At 41.7% G+C, this 20,296-nt stretch overlaps 1 protein-coding gene across 2 annotated transcripts in view; it reads right to left on the minus strand.

Moving 5' to 3' along the window:
• gstcd (glutathione S-transferase, C-terminal domain containing) overlaps positions 1-20,296 on the minus strand; it is a 154,665-nt gene that overhangs the window by 126,308 nt on the left and 8,061 nt on the right. For both annotated transcript variants that reach the window (XM_068045774.1, XM_068045764.1), the window contains exons 3-4: positions 12,122-12,616; positions 3,392-3,646 (exon numbers count right to left, since the gene is read on the minus strand). In XM_068045774.1, the coding sequence (XP_067901875.1) occupies positions 3,392-3,646; positions 12,122-12,616 (750 nt within the window). The remainder of the gene's footprint in view (positions 1-3,391; positions 3,647-12,121; positions 12,617-20,296) is intronic.

Raw genomic sequence — 20,296 nt, forward strand, 5'->3', positions numbered from 1 at the left:
CTGCAAAACAAAGAGGTGTGGAAAGAGCTAACTAACAAGTGACACCAAAATACAGGTTAGTTGCTGCCATTATATGTGCTGTGACATTGATCACAAGTCATGGGAGTCAGTTGCCAGCGTCCGCCAGAGCTGGCGGGCAGCCATACAGGCGGGGCTAAAGTGTGGCGAGTCGAAGAGACTTAGTAGTTGGCAGGAAAAAAGACAGAGGCGCAAGGGGAGAGCCAACTGTGTAACAGCCCCGACAAACAAATTTCTCTGCAGCACCTGTGGAAGAGCCTGTCACTCTAGAATTGACCTTTATAGCCACTCCAGGAGCTGCTTCACAAACCACTGACCACCCCCAGGTGCTTATCCATTGTCTCTCGAGATAAGGAGGCCAAAGAGATATAGAATATTTGAAAAAGGTTAAAAAAAGTCAAAATATCTGGTGCAGCAATGAAAAAATCTTGATGCCCAAGTGAAAACCACTAGCAGTTCAGAGGCACAGTGCTTAAACTTAAATACTTTTTTTGCCTCTTTATTCTTTGTAAATTGTTTCTGATAATCACCACTGAAAAACATCTTTAGAATTGCTGTGCATTTTAATCATTGAGACTATTTTATCAACCGCACTAATGACACTCTCAGGCACTCATTAAAATGTGAACTGAAAGTCTACTAATTTGTAAGATATTTTTGATCTAATTTGTTGGATTTTGTTGGATGTTCTAGATTTCTGGAAATAACTGTTAACTGTTAAATGATCATATTTCTTTCCCTCATTGGAGCTAGCTTAGGTCTGAGCATTGTGTTTCTAAATTTCTCTGTCAACATTAGAACCAGGTCTAACTGAACAACAACTTTTGAGGACAGAATTCAATATACCTTATTCACCTGCATCTTTGGACAAGAACTCTCTCTATTGCATCCTTATCTTTCTCTACTTTAATCACTATGGTCATTTCTGTTGAAGTTTTCTTGTCCCTCCTCAGCTACAGATAGTGTCCAACACACTCTTCCACCTCACTCTGTCCTTAAACTCATTCTTTATCAGGAAGTCAAAACTGTGATAAAAACTGAAATACCCATCAAGTCAGGCAGCATCTGTGAAGAGAGAAACAGACTTAACATTTCAGGTCAATGACCTTTCATCAGAACTCAAAACTGTGAATCTTCATTCTTCTCTTTGTTTTCCATCCAAAAACCTAGAGGCTTTTAAAACTCAAGGGGCTAGACTTTAAGCAGCCCTTGATATCGAGATCTGTGGTGGGGGGGACCTGAAGATGATTCCAGATGAGGCCCACCACCGACCTCAATGCCGGCAGGGCCCAGCCCAATCCTCCCAGCGCCGGCAAAGCACCATGCTGGCACCGACCCCCCCAGCCGCTCGGCAACAGGACCACAATCGTCATATTCAAATTAATTAAATTACGCATTTACATAGAGGGACTGCCGCAATCTTCGGCACAGTGGCTGGCACTCCAGCGCCTTCAAATCCCTGTCCGGAGAAATGAGGCGCGACACTGGTGGGGAGGGGGGAGATGGTAAGTTTATCAGTGCAGGGGTTGGAGGGGAACAGGGTCAAATAAACGTCATGGGCATAGGGGATGGTGCGAAGGTTTGTACTTTAAACTTTGTGCAATTTGCGGGGGGAAGGTCAGATGTTAAAGGTAAGTCTTTGGGGGCAGGGGGAAGGGCAAATAGTTAATGTAACTGTTACTGGGGGTTGGGAGAGAGATAAAAGAAAGGTATTTATTTAATTTTATTGAATAGGTCTTTAAATATTTAAATATTTAAACCAGCAATGCTGGCTGCTCTTTAAAAATGGCGTCAGCGCCTGCGCACAGGCAGTTGACGCCATTGCCGGGGACGAACAGTCCGAAATCGGTGGCGAGCTCTTAAAATCCAGCCCGAGATTTGTGGAAGCTAAATACAAATTAACTATTGATGTGTCTGCTTTTCTCTACTGCCCACAAATTAATTTCTGTGTGTCCATAGCTCCACCCTTGGTCCCCATCTTTTCAATGTTTATCAGCTTTCCTCGAATAACATCATCCAGTAGTATATATTGTGTATATCGATGTCATCCAACTCTATCTCTCTACCAAAGCAGAATTGACTGTAAGATTAGTTGGTTACTACAACAACTGATCTTGCAGACTCAACATACTGACTTCGCCACTCATCCGCCCTCTTGACACCAAAGCTGTTGCCATGCCATCAAATTGCCTATCCAACATGAAGCTCTCGATGAGTTGAAATTTCCTGCAGCTGAACGTTGGAAAAACCATCATTTTTAGCTCTGGCCCAATGGATCAACAGCTCCTGCTACATCATTTTGCCCAGCAGGTTGAATCTGGTAGAACATAACCACTTGATCCCAAAACTAGCTTTTTACTCCACTAGCACAGTGCTGAGACTTGATTTTGCCACCTCAGGAGCGTTGCCCACCTATCCTTCCCGCATTGCTACTGAAATCCTAATCCATGCCTTCATCATCTTGAAGACTGATTTCTAAAACCTCCTCCTCACTGGCCTTCCTGCCTCCAAACATCAGCTTCATAGAATTCAGCTAATCTAGAGCCCTGTGGTCCAAGCCCACATCCACACAAAGCCCTGCATACCCTTTATCCACATCCTTGTAAAGCTTCACTGTCTCTCTGTGCCAATCTCAAAACCCTTGACCTAATTTTCAAATCCCTCCAGAGTCTCAATTCTATCTATCTTCTACCAGATGCACCTTCTGGTTTGTTGCTTGGTCCCCTATCTGCTCCACCATTCCACCATCAGAGCTTGAGCCATCAACCATTACACCTCCAGAATTATATCCCGAAACCATTTCACTGTCTCCTTGCCTTTTAATGACCCATCTCTTTATATCGCATTCCTATGAAGAAAACACTCCACTTCAGTGTGCTACAAGTAAAAAACATTAAATTCTTATTTATTTATTTAGAGATACAGCACTGAAACAGGCCCTTTGGACAACCGAGTCTGTACCGACCATCAACCACCCATTTATACTAATCCTACAATAATCCCATATTCCTACCACATCCCCACCTTCCCTCAATTCCCCTAGCACCTACCTATACTAGGGGCAATTTATAATGGCCAATTTACCTTTCAACCTGCAAATATTATATTATATTATAGCCTTTACCACTGAAGCATATTATTTATGAATTATGTCTCAAATCCTTCCAATGTCCCATGTGAAATCTGTATCAATGTCAGTCAGTCAAACGTTACTGGCAACCACCTAGTGCTCAGTTGTCAGACTGATCATAAAAGAACCTGTTCACGCAGAGCAAGTTTACAATGTAATAAATACTGTAATGCTTTCTGTCTCTATGTACAATGTGACAAATGGAGGCAAGGATATCATAAAACCATAAAAATATTGAGTTACTTCTAGCTTGTTCATGGTGGGCCTTGGGCCACCTCGAAAATGGATGTCAGTGGTTTCAGCCTGGTCGTCCTCAGAATCACTGGAGCTCAGAACTGGCACAGCGGCGGAAGGCAAAGCAACAGGGAGGTTGAGAAGATGAATGCCACAGCTTGCAGCCGCCCTTTTCACTCCAGATACTTTCTGAATGCGTTGGTACCAGCGGACTAGCAAGGGCAAAACTTTCAGCACGTCGTCTCGACAGTCTCCAACAGAAACCTAATCAGGAGAAATTCAGAACAAAAATGTGATTTTGTCCATAAATCAAAACGTCTTCTCAAGTAAATGGCATGACATTTTTCTTTGTAAGGAGCTCTCTCAGGCGTGTAGTGATGGTGCCACACTGGGGACCTGCTTTCCTCAGCAGCTGTGATGTGAACTACCCTAGTGCAATCACAGAAATAGTCGAGTCCTATTTCCAACACCTTTGGATTTACACAGAGCGGCATGCGATTGCTAAAGAGTGAAACCCAAAACCAAGACAAAAGGCCCTTTAATAACTGACCCTGAAAACTTCACCACCAGGCCAGATTTTAACTCACTTCCTCTTCGATCAAAAGTGAGATGCTTGTTAAACACAAAGTAGGTAACAAAATCTTCCAGCAGACACAACATTTATCTGATGTGGCCCGAGCAAGGCACGACCAAACTACTCATTGACAAGACAGCTATCGTCTAACATCTCAAGTCTAAATTGCATGATGGCGTCTTGAGAAGCATTTCAGCTATCAATCACTCAAACTGTTGCTCATTCTGTATCGCATTCTTTGCAATTATTGGACATTCAAGAGCAAAATATATGATAAACTAAAGCTTTTACAGACTGACTCCCTGCCCTCTGATTCATGGTACCAGGTCATTGCCAGGTTCAACAATTTTTTAAGCTGTTGTCACTTTTGCATCTATCATTAATCTCACAGTGACATATGAGTAAACCTCGCACAATGAAAAGTGTGAAATTAATAGGTTGTTTAAAGCGAGAAGAAAAAAACTTGCATTTATATAGCACTTTTCACATCCTCAGGACGTCCACATGGGGACAGTCATGCTAGCACTCTCGTCTCCGAGTCAGTAGGTCGTGGTTTCAAGCCCAGCTCAAGCATATAATTCAAGGTGACACCATAGTGCAAGACTGAGGGAGTGCTGAATTTTTAGTGGCTTGTGGGACTTTGTTGTGTGCAACTTGGCTGCTGCGCTTTCCGGCATTACAACTGTGACAACACTTTAAAAGTATTTAATTGGGTGTGAAATACTTTGGGATATCCAAAGGTTGTGAGGGTGCTATATAAATGCAAGATCTTTTCCACAAAGCGCTTTACAGCCAATGAAGTTGTAACGTAGGCAATGTAGAAGCCAATTTACGCACAGGTTCTACAAATCGAAATAAGATAAATGACCATTTTTTTTTGATGGCGTTGATTGTGGAATAAATGTTGGCGAGGACACCTTGAGAACTTCCCGGAAACGTCTGGATGTGAAATGCTTTCGGCGAATGCAAGCTATTTCTTCTTTCTTTCCTTCCTTCTATCCAACAAGAGCTTGGCAATTAAAATGGACAGTGATTTACAAAGTGTGTCTACTTGTATAAACTTTTGAAAAATAACAACTTGCATTTATAAAGCATCTTTAACATAACGAAACAAATTCTGACACCAAGCCACGTAAGGAGATACTGGCCAGATGGCCAAAAGCTTCAACAAAGAGGTAAGTTTTAAGGAACATCTTAAAGGAGGAAAGAGAGGCAGAGAGATATAGGGAGGCAAGACCAAAGCTTAGAGTCTGGGCAGCTGAAAGCACAGCCACCAATGATGGAGTGATTAAAATCGGAAATGCTCATGGGTCCAGGAATGGCAGAGCGCAGAGATCTTGGAGGGCTGAAAGAGACGACAGAGATAGTGAGGGGCAAGAGTATTGAAAACAAGGGCGTGAATTTTAAAAATTGAGGCGTTGCTTGACCAGAAACCAATGTAGGTCAGCAAGCAGAAGGGAGATGGGTGAACGGGACTTGGTACAAGTTAGGACAAGGAAGCAGAGTTTTGAATTACCTCAAAGTTTGGAGGACAGCCAGGAGCGCATTGGAATAATCAAGTCTAGATGTAACACAGGGATGGGTGAGAGTTCCAGCAGCAGATAAGCTGAGGCAAGGGCAGAGTCAGGCAATGTTATGAACGTGGAAATAAAGTCTTAGTGATGATGTCAATGTGTGGTAGGAAGCTCATCTCCGGGTCAAATCTAACACTACGTTAACACACAATCTAGTTCAGCTTCAGACAACTGCGAGGGAGAGGGATGGAGTTGGTGGTAAGGAAGTGGAGTTTGTGACACGTTCCAAAAGCAATGGCCTCTGTCTTACAATTAAATACAAATAAAAAAAGAAAAATTCACAATAACTTCACTTTCACACTGATGACAGAATAGTTCAGGGGCGCGGGTACGACAGCACAACCTGTAACCTAAAGTGACAGAATGCACTCTAATCTTTTGCACTTGTGCTATGCAGTTGGGTCACTGTCTATGAGAAAATCCACCAACTAACTTCTATGCCTACCACTAAGTGAAAAAAGGCTTATATCATCAGTTTTAAAGGAATGGATTTAACAATACACTGCCGTTAGCAGATTGCGAAAATCCTCCGAGAGCAATATATTTAGCTTGTACAGCACAGAAAAATGGTTAGTATGAGAGGTATCCATAAGAGATACATTAAATCCATAGCAGGTGCAGTACAATAGCCCCCTAATACCACAGACTGTATACAGTAACTTTCCCTAGAAATATGATCTAATTATGCCACACATTCCTTCTTATTTTCCAGTATTTGTTTGTATGACAGCTGCAACTTCATCCGCAGTCCTCAACCTACAACTAAAGGCCATATAGCCACAAAAAATACCTTTTTACACATTTACTAAAGATATACTGCAAGCCCTTTAAGGAAGTACTAACATACTTTTTCTCCAAATGACTTCTATTTAAATGGTTGATCTTTCTCTTCGCATTATTTTACTGCACTATTATTACCTGTGCAAGCCGTACTGAGACAGCGTTCCATCATTATGTGAACACTCAGCTAGTTCAGAAAGCTGTTAAAGGGCTAAAGGATGGTTAACCAAGTCCCAACAGTGCGCAGAAATGAGCTGACTTTACACTATAATATGAGATCAATTCATTTTATCGGGCTTCCATAGCACACGCATTGTATGTTTGGAAGCACCACACAGATCAGGGGAGGTCAGCTGCAATGGAAGGCCAGCTAATGCTGTCCGGAAAAAAACCCACCTGGGGCATAAGGTTCACTTTGAAGGATTGGTCTTTGGAGACCAAATGAAGTGAGGTGCTTCAATGAAAAGGTGGATGCCTGGGACTTGAAGTAAACATTTTTTTTTGGGCACGCTTCACCTTAAACCGAATTGCGTGAATGCATGCTGTGCAATGCTTCACCCACATTATGGAGAGGCCTCCCATTTTGTATAGAGACTTGTACACTACTTGTGCACAAGATCATTTCCCAGCAAACTGGGCCCACGTTGGGCACATGGTGTGCCACAGGCCTCCAGGCCCAATAAGTTAGGGCTCCCACACCCAAATTCCATTGGCGTTAAACATTCAATATTGGCACCTCTATGGAAAAGGAAAATAGCAACAGGCAACAGGTGCATCTCCAAACACAAAACAAAGCAGCCTAGCTTTTTGTGTGTGTTAATTGTATATTAATAGAGTGTTTAATTGTATACAGGTTGTGAGCATTAACTGGAAAATCACTTGCGCTCCTATAAATAGGAACAGACTGAAACCACGGTTATTAGGTTTGGAGGTGCACGTTTACAATGCAAGTCTCTGTAAATAAAAAGTGTGTAAAGATTAGACTCCAGTTCTATCCTTCACTGCCTGGCTATCTGGAGTAGAACAATGTATACTTCATCAAGCCAATACCACAACAGCCCATCAGCACGTCAACCAAATTGGAATGCGTTGTGTAGCGGAGCTATGATAATAGGCTATCCTAATTAATGCACTTTAGTTCTGAGAAATGAGGGAGCACGCTTCAGTTTCGACTCAAAATGTCACTGCTGCAACTTTGAACGAACTCTGAAATGTTTATGTCATTTCCACTGAAAACAAGATTAAAAAGAGAACAGCGTAATATCCTTTTAGTTGATTCGCAACAATACCTTAATAAAAGGTGAGCAGTCTCTATATGCAAGCACATAAGTATATTTATTCATTAACCTGGTGGAAAGGACAAATTGTGGCGACTGGATGTTCCCATCCAGAAAAGATAGTCACTGCACAGCTGCGATAATGTACAAGCCTTTGTAGACAACCTAGTTTCTCAATGAGAACCAGAATCCTTCAGGTTTAAATCATTACATCACGAGGTTTTTTTTGTATTTGATGACACTTGCATTTATCTAGCACCTTTTATCCCAAAGCTCTTTTCAGCCAATGGAGTACATTTGAAGTGTAATCAATGTTGCAATGTAGGAAATGTGGCAGCCAATTTGCACACAGCAAGGTCCCACAAACAGATAATGACCAGATAATCTGTGTTAGTGATGTTGGTTAAGGGTTAAATAAATATTAGCCAGGACAGGGAATACTTCTTTGAAGTAGTATCATGGGATCTTTTACAAACACCCAAGAACGGCAGACAAGCCCTCAATTTATTGTCTCATTCAATAGATGGCACTTCTGATGGAGTGCTGCACTCCTTCAGTCCTACACTGTAGAGGCCTGCTACCCGACCCGAACTCGACGGGCCCTGACGACATGTATTGGGTTCGGGTCGGGTCGGGCCCATCTTCTGGGGCCGGCTTTCGGGCTCAGGTCAGGTCGGGCCGGACACACACGGTAAGTGCTCTGTTGGTAAGTATTGAAATTCAAAAAACTTACCTGAGCTAGGAGTCCAGGACGAAACTGATTCTGCGCAGTGAGCGACCGACGTCACTATAACGTCATCGCACTTGCGCTGCAGCTTCCGGCAGATTCGGTGTCAGGAAGGTAAGTAAAGGGATGGTCGGGTTGGGTCGAGTAGTGGCGAGTTCGGGTTGGGTCAGGTCGGGCTTGGGGCAAAATCGGAGGGACTCTGGCTGGGTCGGACACGGGTCCGCTGTAGTTCGGTCGGGTTCGGGTCGGGTTCTTTTTCCCAACCTAAAGCAGGCCTCTACTACACTGGGAGTCAGCTGAGATTATGTGTTCAAATCTCTGGACAGGGACTTGAACACACGTCCTTCTGACTCAAAGTAAAGAGTGCTACCCAGTGAGCTACAGCTGACATTTTATTACAATGAAGCAAGCTTTGCTCTCAGTGGCATCACACGATATTCTGTACTTTCCAATAAGTCACTAAATAAGGTGCATGGCAATTACCCAGGGAGCTGGATTATCATGTAGTGAGCCAGCAGTAACGAAAAACGGGCAAACTACCTTAAATCTGCTGAGCTTGTAAACTAGATCTGTAACATTCCGAACATTTCCAGTTTCAAGCAGCCAATTTTCTAGAGTCATGAGGTTGATGCTTCAGTGGAAACTCTAACCTGCAGAATTAAGATAATTACTTATGAGTAGCTCTGGTCCCAGCTCCTATCTGATCCTACTTAGCAGCTTCCAAGTCTTAGACATTCTTTATGTGAAAATCAGATACATGATAACAGATATATGGAACCTGATTAAGTGGCCACAATTGAAAGTATAGGCATTACACTGTACAGGATAACTCTCAAATGACTTGACTCGAGAGATTCAAGCAAACTGTTCACATTGGTGAACAATCCAGATCTCAAGGGAAACAAATATCAGGATAAAGAAGGGACTTTTTTCTTCCAAAGGGTGCTCATGGGATCAGTTACATTGAAGACAATGGCTTCAAGAGACAGCTGCTTATGTTTTTACCAAGCGAAAGATAAGACTGAAGCCTTGATTTCACAGTCAGTGGCAAAGTGACAACATTCACAGCTGACCTCGAGAAAAGCTACCCACAAAGATTTAACAAACTCTGTGGCATAGATAACCTCTTTCCCGACATTAGTTTAAATCTGGCGCCAAGACAAGGAGATCTCCAGTTGTCCGTGTTAACAGTGATGTTAGCAAGCAGGGTGAACAGCCATAGCATTGAAGTATTCACACAGGTGGCAAATCTGGTAGTAAAATGCACCGATTATCCTTCACTCTCAATTAAGTTTTTCAGAGAGTGAAATAAATGATTGGGACATACACATGGGATTAAGGTAGAGGCTGGAATAATAATTAAAATCTTTTTTTAAATGTATATGGAATTTTTTTTATCCTAATGGAGAAGTGTGACATTCCACAAATAAAAAATTAGTTTTTCAGGATCAGGAAGGATTTTCAGCAGTAACTATGAACTTAGCACACCGTTAAAAACCTAGTTACACATCATTTATGAACTTTCTCAAGGATTTTTAATAGCATAAAAGGGCAGGTTTTCGTCAGTTCAGTGATTTCTAATTGTAGTCTGGGGGATGTCAACAATGCACCCTATGAAGAAACGTAGAATCATTGACACAAGCATTTGGATTTCTGCATTTAACTGCACATGTGCAGACTCCAGAAGTTGCTGTTAGTGTCAGAGGAGTAACAATGGCAACAGCTGACTGTTTCACCGTCCTTACTGCTACAAAATCCAGGCCTGAATGTTCTTATGAGAAAGCAGATAGATTGTGGTTATCTATGAAAATGGAATTCATGCACTTTAGTTCTGAGAAATGAGGGAGCAAACTTCAGTTTGGACTCAAAATGTCACTGCTGTGACATGAGCAGCCATATATTGGTTCTAAATCTACAATCTTATTATCTTGCATTTAAAACATTAAAATTGCTTGTTTGACTAGATTGCACTATCAGAAAAATGTATAGTAGCAGCCTCATTTCTTGTGGGGAAAGTATGGAAACAATTGTTTCTAAAAGAATAGTAAAACATAAAAGCTTTACAGAGCAGAGATTTTTCTTCCAATTCACCAAATGGAACATTATCAAATAAAAATATTACAAGAGAAAGTAATTATCTTTTCGATTAATTCTTCAATTGTATATGCTTTAAGGTAGGGTGAAGGGCTTTCAGCAGCTTTGCTGGTTCAAGATAAAAGAAGGTTAAGGAGGAGTTATAAAATGCTACACAATCATTGCAGTGACAATCTGACAGTATTGTATAACTTATACTCACTGCAAGCCCTCGTAGCATCAAGCATTGTTTGCTCTCTCTTCCCATATATGGGGTATATTTTCTCTGTGTGAAGTTAAGAAGTGATTTTACTGAAGTGACTTATAATGGTACTTACATGGAAGAATTTCCCAAACTTTTCACTAACAGAGGCAAACGGAGTAAATTTAAATCCCAAATTAGCAAAAAGAGTCAATATTTAAAAGGGGACACAGCACAATTAGTTTCCAGTCCACAGATGTCAGTGGCGAGTGCATCCCTCTGACTGTCATTCTATCTGGCAGCTCAATGACAGGTGGTGCAATGTCCCTCACATTATAACAAATTGTTAGTAAATGCACACAGAACAGTAAGATAAGTGTGAAGCTGATATGGGGAAGGTGGGGTGGGGGAGAGGCCTGTGTAAAACCTCAGTGGCAGTATCTGAATCCCAGCAAATGGTTGCAGAAACCCCAGAGAAACAGCCGGAAGAGCCATTCTTCCACCAATATTATAGCGTGAGATCATAAGAACCCGAGCAGAACGTCCCAGTGCATCTAATAGCACAGCGAGTGAATGCGTCACCTAGTGTGACACTGAGCCTCACAGAATAGGATGGTCCTGGGTTTGAGCCCTGGTTGCCCTGAGTTAAACAACAGTACCAAGGGTAAAGCTAAAACTGATTACAGTACCCTGAGCTAGGCCTGCTGCCGATTCCTGACTTTAATGGGAAGTCTACATGTATGGATATTATGTGAGGCTCAACTGTCACACTCTTTCTCCTCCCAATTTCTCCCGAGATCAAACAATCTGCTGAAATATTCTAGGTTTACTCAGACATAAGGAATAGACACCTTGTCACAGTACCAGAGGGTTATTTCCTCTGATGGCGAGTCCACAAGGGGACACAACTTTAAAATTAAAGCTAGGCCGTTCAGGAGTGAAATCAGGAAGCACTTTTTCACACAGAAAAGTGGAAATTGGGAATTCTCTTCCCCCCCCCTAAAGGCTGTGGATCCTGGTGGACAATTGAAATTTTCAAGTCTGAGCGCACCGGGTTTTTGTTAGGCAAAGTTATCAGGGAATATGGAACAAAGGTGGGTAAATGGAGTTGAGGTACAGATCAGATGATTGAATTGAATGGCTCGAGGAGATAAATGGCCTACTCCTGTTCCTACAGAACCATTTGTCAGGACAAAGAGATAGCAAAATAGCAAGACCGTAAATGCAAAAACATTGCCAAAATATCCTGACTTTGAACTCAAAGTTTTTCATGCTCTGCACAAAGTGAGGGAAAACTACAGTTCTGAGCATTACAAGCAAATTGCTTTTTTTTAAAAAAGTAATCAATTTTTTTCAGCAGAGCTTTCATTCTTCTGCAAAAATAATGTTAGATAATGATTTTAAAGAATGCCAATGCAGACTGTAAAATAAAGGTCAACTGAACTATTTTCAAAATTAAAAGAAAAAATACAAACTTACCACTGAATGCAAGTTAAAAAAACAATTAACAAATCAAATAATGAGGAACTCACAAAAAAGTAGTGGAGACAGGGCAATAGGACGACATCTGTGAGAGTAAAATAAAGCCCCTCAGCAAATACATGTTCCAGTGGTGGAAGATCAGCAGTTTTCACTTTTCTAATGCAGGACTGCTCCCTGCTGATCACAGTTGGTACTTGCTCCACAGTTAGTTTTGACAGAGCTGTCCTCAGCTCCAGGCTGGCCACCTCTGTATCCTTATTTTCCTTCTTTGAATCTCGAGCTGTGTCAGCCCCTCTATCGGAGTAACATCCGAGTAATCTTTCAGATCCCTTTTCGATGGGCTCCTTATTTTTTTCTTTGGATAACAGTTGCAACTTCTGCCTACGAATCTTGTCATCGTTATGAACTCGGACGGGCTCTCCGAATTTGTGCTCTAGGTGCAGGATCTCAGGCGGAATGTCTGCTCTCTGGTCACGCAAATTCTTGAGGAAGCCTTCCACAGCCAGCGGAATGCTAATCTCACACAGCCTGGTCCACTGGCTCACCTGCCAGAAATAGAAAACACATTATTCCTGTTAAAAAAAGACTTGCATTTATATAGCGCTTTTCACAACCACCTGATGTCTCAATGCACTTTACAACCAATGAAGTCCTTTCGAAGTGTAGTCACTCTTGTAATGTAGGAAACATGGCAGCCAGTTTGTGCACAGCAAGCTCCCACAAACAACAATGTGATAATGTCTAGATAATCTGTTTTTGTGATGTTGATTGAGAGATAAATATTGGACAGGACACTGGGGATAACTCCCTGCTCTTCTTCGAATAGTACAATGGGATCTTTTACATTCACTCGCAGGCAGATGGAGCCTTGGTTTAACGTCTCATCCAAAAGATGGCACCTCTGACAATGCAGCGCTTCCTCAGTACTGCACTGGAGTGTCAGCCTTGATATTTGTGCTCCATTCCTGGAGTGGGACTTGAACCCAGACCTTGTAACTCAGAGGCAAGAGTGCTACAGCTGATGCAAATGCATAATTCATCATAATTTGTGCTACATTATAAGAAATGATTATAGCACAGCAAGCAATGATGGTCACTGAGATAGATGTAACAATGTCCCATCGAGTTGCACTCAGGGAGTTAAATCCAAGTGTAACTTTCAGGTGAAGTGGGGACAATCAGACGAGAAAGCACAGGTGTAATACAGTTGCCATGTTAAAATTATGCATTCTGACCTTAATTTTAGCTGTTATAAATTTCTGTATCTGCAATTATAATAAAAATTGCTTATGTAAACTCGTCATACTGCAGCACCTCCAGTGAGCACAGGATTTAATTACAGTATAAATTACAGTTTACTTAAGGTAGTTTCCACTGTAATTGTGGATCCATGAAGTTACATTGGAACAGGTTGACAGAAGTATGCACCAAAGTAGGTTCTTAATACATTAAATCAATTTGTTTATATTTTTTGACGCGCGCTTATTTTTATTGTATAAAATCTAGGCCAAAGTACAGAGTAAGATTACTACTAGACTGAACAGGAAGCAAAACCTTCAAAATAACCAACAGTACGGGGATCACACGATCATGCAGCACCTTAATCTGACAGTAATACATAGCTTCTTTGACCTTAAAGAACAAAGGTCTTCTAGTAATCAGAACATAAAGCACTTACTTGTTGATGTTTTCCATTTTTGCACTTTTGTCTTTATCGAACTTTATTTTAAGGGCTCTGATACAGTGCCCATTCCCTGCTCATCAGCTGAGGTGCAAAGCCACTCGCCATTATGTACATCAGTATATTTGATCTTTTCATACCACCCAGGGGTCTTCTTTTCATTTTAAGTCTGGCTGTCAACAAGTCTTTTTTCTGTACTATATTACAAAGTTACAGCAGAAGAACCAGTGCAATTTTTGCATGTGAACCTGAACAGTGAGGGTTAATAGCTATTGTACCATGGAAAGGGGTGGGCATTAAGGCCGAACCTGATCCTGTCTTCAACCAGCACTCACATACAGAAGTTTTTCAGCAGGGCTCAATGCACAATCAAAAGCAGGAACCCCGGCTGAATTTAATCCTTCATAACCCGAGAGCACAGAGGCTGACAGATATCCCCTACCATTCAACTCAGCTGAGATCAGCCAAAGCAGCAGGGTAGCAACTAAAACTGAGATGCTCTAGTCTGTATGGCTCAGTGCACATTCCCACAACGATATTCATATCACCTGATACACATCTGCGTAAATAACTAAATACCTTGTTTCATTCTGATGGACTGAAAAAATTCAGTCTATTTGATAACTCGCATTCTGCTACAGCTCTAATTTAGGGAGTAGAATGTTTCAATAGAGCAGGTTAGGGAGGACCAGGGTCAAGTTATGTAAGGACAGACTTAGGTTGGATGTTAGGAGGTTTTTCTTTCCACAGAGATTAGTGGACCTGTGAAACAGACTGCCGGTTTGTGCAGTGAACACTGATTTACTGAATTCCTTCACACAAGAGCTGGACCTGTTTCTGGCTGGGGCAGAAATCACATTGTACAAGAGGTAGGAGCCTATGATATTAATCAGGGATTTGATGGCCCCCTGGACCAGATTTGATTGCCTAAGGGGCTTGGAGAGGTATGTTCCAGTTTTTACCCTGCTAATTGGTCTCTGCTTTTATCTGTTTATTTGCCTCTCCCAGGAGATTACATGGCTCCGGGTGGGGTGCAGCGTGTATGTACTGTGATCCATAATGCATCATCATTGCATGGAACCGGCTGGATTGAGCAATGGCTTTTGATCCGTCTGTAATTTTTTTTGTATGTTGGCCAAGTGGCCTTTTTCTGTGCCTTAAACTTTCTATGATTCTAGGAGTTCAAACCCAGTGCATGCTACAAATTGTTCTAGGCAATATCATGAAAATGATCTTCCGAGAATACAAATCTTAGTTGGCAGTCCCTATAAACTACACTGTCTGTGCGGCCCACAGAACCATCCATCAAATTATTTACTATCTGTTACTCTGCACTCTAGGTGTCAGTGCCAATCAACAATATAAAAACCTCATCAGCTACAGCACACAGAAGCAAAGCAGGGTGATATATATTCCCTGGAATTTAGGTTAAGGGATGATTAGATCGAAGTTTTCAAAATATTAAGGGGATCAGATTGGGTAGGTAGAGAGAAACTATTTCTGTTGGTTGAAGAATCTAGGACTAAGGGGCATAGACTATAGAGCCAGGCCTTTCAGGAGTGAAATTAGTAAACATTTCTATACACAAAGGGTGGTAGACGTTTGGAACTCTATTCCTTAAATGGCAATTAATGCCAGGATCAACTGTTAATTTTGAATCTGAGATTGATAGATTTTGTTGACCAAAGGTATTAAAGGATATAGGCAAAGTGGGTTTGTGGAGTTAGGTCACAGATCAGACATTATCTCACTCAATGGAAGAACAGGCTCGAGGAGCTAAATGGCTCACTCCTGTTCCTATGTTCCTTTTTCACCATTGTTGTCTGGATGTCTGGCAGTGGCATGTAAACATCAGTGAAGACATACATGAATTAAACTTCAATGATAAAGTTGGCTTCTTCCATTCAAATGACTTCTGTCATTTATCTCCAAACTCTCTCTTCCCCACCTACTTTGGATAAATCTCTATTGGCTAGAAGTCACAAAAGAAATCACAAAGTCATGTATATCCAGAGCAGAGTGACTAGTGTCACGCGTACAAGAAGTGCGATGATGAAAAATTACGGACTAAAACTGGAGAGTTATAAAAATCGACCTTGTCTTTTTAAAAAATGGACCTTTCGTTTAACTTTTAAAAAGGGAACAATGTGCTCCAAAATGGCCACCGAAGGTAAAAGACCTGGCCTTCAAATACCTTCAAAGCTAAAAGGTGTCAATTGCACCCATCCTACACATATCCTAAAACATTTCTGAATTGAATGGGTTCTTCTGAAACAAAGAAGGTGTGAAGTAGCCACATTGTGAAGGGGCCATTGTCAGTCACTACAGGGAAGAAAATCCCTGTTTCCCAGCAGAGGCGAGATGTAGCAAATTTTTACCTTAAAAGGCAGCCTTAGCGAGAGCGAGAGTGAGAGCAACCCAGAAGGAAGCATCCAAGAAGCTTTTCCAGCTAAGGGGCTGGGGGAATTCCAGCAAACCAGAGTGGACGTGCCCTGCTATAGAATTCTACGTCTATACTTATGCAGCAGTGAATAAGAAGTGATCCACTGTGCTCAACTGAACTTTCAATCAAGAGAGAAAGCTACAACACTTCAAGTCTGCAACCAACGAGAACTTGACTTAGCAGAAAATTCAACAGTTTTACCGTAACCCCTGAAACCTTTGAATTTCTGTTTTAAATCTAAAAGAAAACCTGTTGCTGTCTGTTTATCTGACAAAAATAAAACACAAAGGGGTTAAACCCTAATAACAACAAAAAAAACACTTCTTGTGGTCAGGTGGGAGTGGAACAGTGGGAGCCACCCAAACCCCTCACCATGTGGCCGTAACACTTGATATGCTAGACCTCACCCTGCCAAGAATGAGGCATAATAATTTCGCCACATGGACATTAAATTTCAAATTGTTGCTGAGAAGAAGAGAAGGCCTGTTACAAGGGCTGCCAGACACTTGGCTGGAAGAGATTTACACACCCATAGGGCCAAGAGAGGTTACTTCCCTTATCCATTTTACCCACACGGACTTTGAGCACCAGGCAGTGAAGGCAGGGAAGCGCATTCCAGGTCCTGCTAAGATGATACAATCCACAGAGCCAAGACGTGGTCAGACCAGTTAGTCACATGACCAACCTGCTTGACAACCTGGATTGCACACACTGAACTCAAAGACTGTTTGCGCCTGGACTGAAAAGATCTCTCCTGTCTGCTCCCATCTCTTTCTCACAAGCCTCTGAATCCACTGAAGACGCATGAACCCAAAGAGAGAAAAGTCTCATACAGCGAACAAGGTTTAAGAATACTGGGCCCCAAAGAAAAGCAAGAACTGCCTACAATCAAGGACTCGACAGTGAGCTTGAAGAATCGTAACAAAAACTCTTCAGATATTGCCTCAAACTTTTCCACTTTATTTTTCTTCTGCTCTTTTCTGTTCTATTTGCGTGGGCATATCGCGTATGTATGCTAGCGAGGGCACGTCGTGTATCCGTAGGCGCCAACCGAAATAGAGTTTAAGTATAATAAATTTCAACTTTTCTTCTTTAAACCGAAGAAAACCTGTTTGTGCTGGTTTCTTTGCCTTATAATTGGAAAGCAGTGAACAAGGATTCACCAAGGGGAAGCTAAAAACACAGTGCATTTAAAATTAAACTCTGTTACGGTAAGACCAGGTGAAGGCTGAGTGGGACCCCTAGACACCTTTCTCACATTGTCATAACACACTAGACAAATGTTTTGCCCCAGCTTCCCCTTACAAGGGAACCTCAAAAGTATTAAGCATGCTCAAAATTAAAATTAACCCCAGATACCCTGATGTATGTATGATGTCAACTTCCTGCTGCATTTTCAAATCCTAAATGATGACAGTTGATATATCCTGTTTCCCTATCAGGTGGACAATATGCACCAACACATTGAAAATTAATGTCCTGTCCAGGATAAGTTATCTCTTCTAAATGCTACCTGCAATCTTACCAAAGATTCAGGAAATGTCCTCCCTATCCTCAAAATAATCAGTTAGTCAATACAGTGTGAAAATACAACAAACTACTGTGGGTAACCAAGTAGTCGGCTTCACTAAGATACTTTCCAGATTTTCTGTTCATTCACATTCACACTAGATTCCAAACCTGGGGCCAAAGCATTGTCCATTGTCTATGCAACCTAACTTCAGATAACTGCAGGAAAGCTATCTCTTAATTGAAACTTCTTGATCACAAATCTCTAGGCTCCAAGCCTGACCTCTACCACCTGGAAGGACATAGGCAGCAGGTGCATGGGAACACTATCACACTTCCTCCAAGTCACAGGACACATCCTGACTCAGAGATAAATCACCATTCCTTCATCATCACTGGGTTAAAACCCTGGAACTCCTGAAATGCACAGTCTGAAAAGGACGTGGAGCCAGATTCAGTAGTAAGTTTTAAAAGGGAATTCGATATATACTTGAAAAGGAAACAAACTGCAGGGCAATGGGGACACAGTAGGGAGTAGGACTAATTGGCCAGCTCCTTCAAAGAGCTGGCATAAGTACAGCGGGCTGAGTGGCCGCGTTCTGTGCTCTATAAATATCCAGGCAAAAAATAGAAGCGTCATGGGAACACCATCAACCCCAAGTTTCCCTCCAAGTCACATACCATTCCAACTCAGACATACATCGGCATTCCTTCATTGTGGCTGGGTCAAAATCCTTGAACTCCCTAAATCTAACAGCACTGTGGGGGTGCCTTCACCACACATACTGCAGTGGTTCAAGAAGATGGCCCACCACCACCTTCCCAAGCATAACTGGGGATAAGCAATAAATGCCAGGTCTGTCAGTAACACCCATATTCTGAGAATGAATAAAAAATAAGTGCAGAGACAAGATTAATATCACGAAGCTACAAAAATCTCAGTCCCCCAGAAAATGCATTGTAGGTGGTGAAAAATTAAGGGGGAGTACAGTGAACAAACATTCCTCGACAAGTAATGAGAAGATTTGAACATCGGCACAGAATAAATATCTCCATCTGCAAGCGCTTATGATTAATGCATAAAACATTACTCAGGCCCCACTGCCTCAATAAAGTAAATTCACTCCAGACCACACACTGCTGGGGAAGAGTGTAGAGAAACAGGAAGAAACTTGCACACCACCTGGAAAAGCACAAAGCTGCAAGAAAAATATTCATACTAATGTTTCTCAGATCAGTAATGTTAAATGTGAAAGTACAAACTGCCTCCACAGACTCACTACAAGTACCATGCAACACTGAGTACTTCAGTGAAATCTTCGTATTGAAGAGGAGAAAAGCAGTCAAAAACCTAACTCGTTATCTAACGGGCAGGACATACAAGGAATGTATGAAATGACACCAACTATAAGATGCTAGGATAGCCCTCCACTTTCATCTACATACGACAATCATGAACAATACTCAATCCTGTAAAATATGTTTAGAATGAGATGTGGATGCATCACGGTGATTGATGAAATGTGTTTGGAACATATATTGACATAGAAAATATCTGAAACAGACAGGTTCAACCAATGCTGTCTTCTGGCTAACACATACTCAAAACTCTTAATATAATTGAGTTAAACCATGATTTACTTTGATCTTTCTAGGCAAAATTCCAGCATCCCTACGTTATTTAGTGTTTTTGATGAGACCACATGGACTGCAGTGGTTCAAGAAGGCAGCTCACCAACACTTTCTCAAGGACAATCAGAGATGGGCAATAAATGCTGGCCTGGTCAGCAATGCACCCATCCCAAGAACAAATTAAAAAAAGACAATGGCCAAATTATGAAATTTGTATATTTCAGCTTATCTGTCCAATATTTTATCTTTTTTTTAAACATGTATTTGAGCTTGTGAGTCAACCTGGCTGTTCTGACTTAAAAGACAATCCAGTGGTGTTCTGCAAAGCTCAGTATTGGGCCCCTTGCTTTTTGTGACACATGTCAATGATTTAGACACAAATGTAGGGAGCATGATTAAGAGGTTTGCAGATCATACAAAAATTAGCTCTGTTGTTGACAGTGAGGAAGAAAGCTGTAGACTGCAGGAAGATATCAATGGACTGGTCAAAAAGGCAGAAAAGTGGCAAATGGGATTCCATCCGGAGGAAGTGTAAGGTAATGCATTTGGGGAAGATAAACAAGACAGGGAATACACAATAAATGGTGGGATACTGAGAAGTACAGAGGAACTTTGGAGTGCATGTTCACAGGTCCCTGAAGTTAGTACAGGTAGATAAGGTGGTTAAGAAGGCATATGGGATACTTTCCTTTCTTAGCCGGGGTGTTATGCTAGACTGTATAAAACACTAGTTAGGGCACAGCTAGATTACTGTGTACAGTTCAGGTCACCACAATACAGGAAGGATGTGATTGCACTAGAAAGGGCACAGAGGAGATTTACAAGGATGTTGCCAGGTCTAGAGAATTTAGGCTATGAGGAAAGATTAGATTGGTTGGAGTTGCTTTCTTTGGAACAGAGGAGGCTGAGGGAAGATTTAATCGTCGGGAATAAAATTATGAGGGGCCTAGATAGAGTGGC

Source organism: Heterodontus francisci, chromosome 1 (assembly GCF_036365525.1).
Source record: "Heterodontus francisci isolate sHetFra1 chromosome 1, sHetFra1.hap1, whole genome shotgun sequence".
Taxonomy (NCBI): Eukaryota; Metazoa; Chordata; class Chondrichthyes; order Heterodontiformes; family Heterodontidae; genus Heterodontus; species Heterodontus francisci.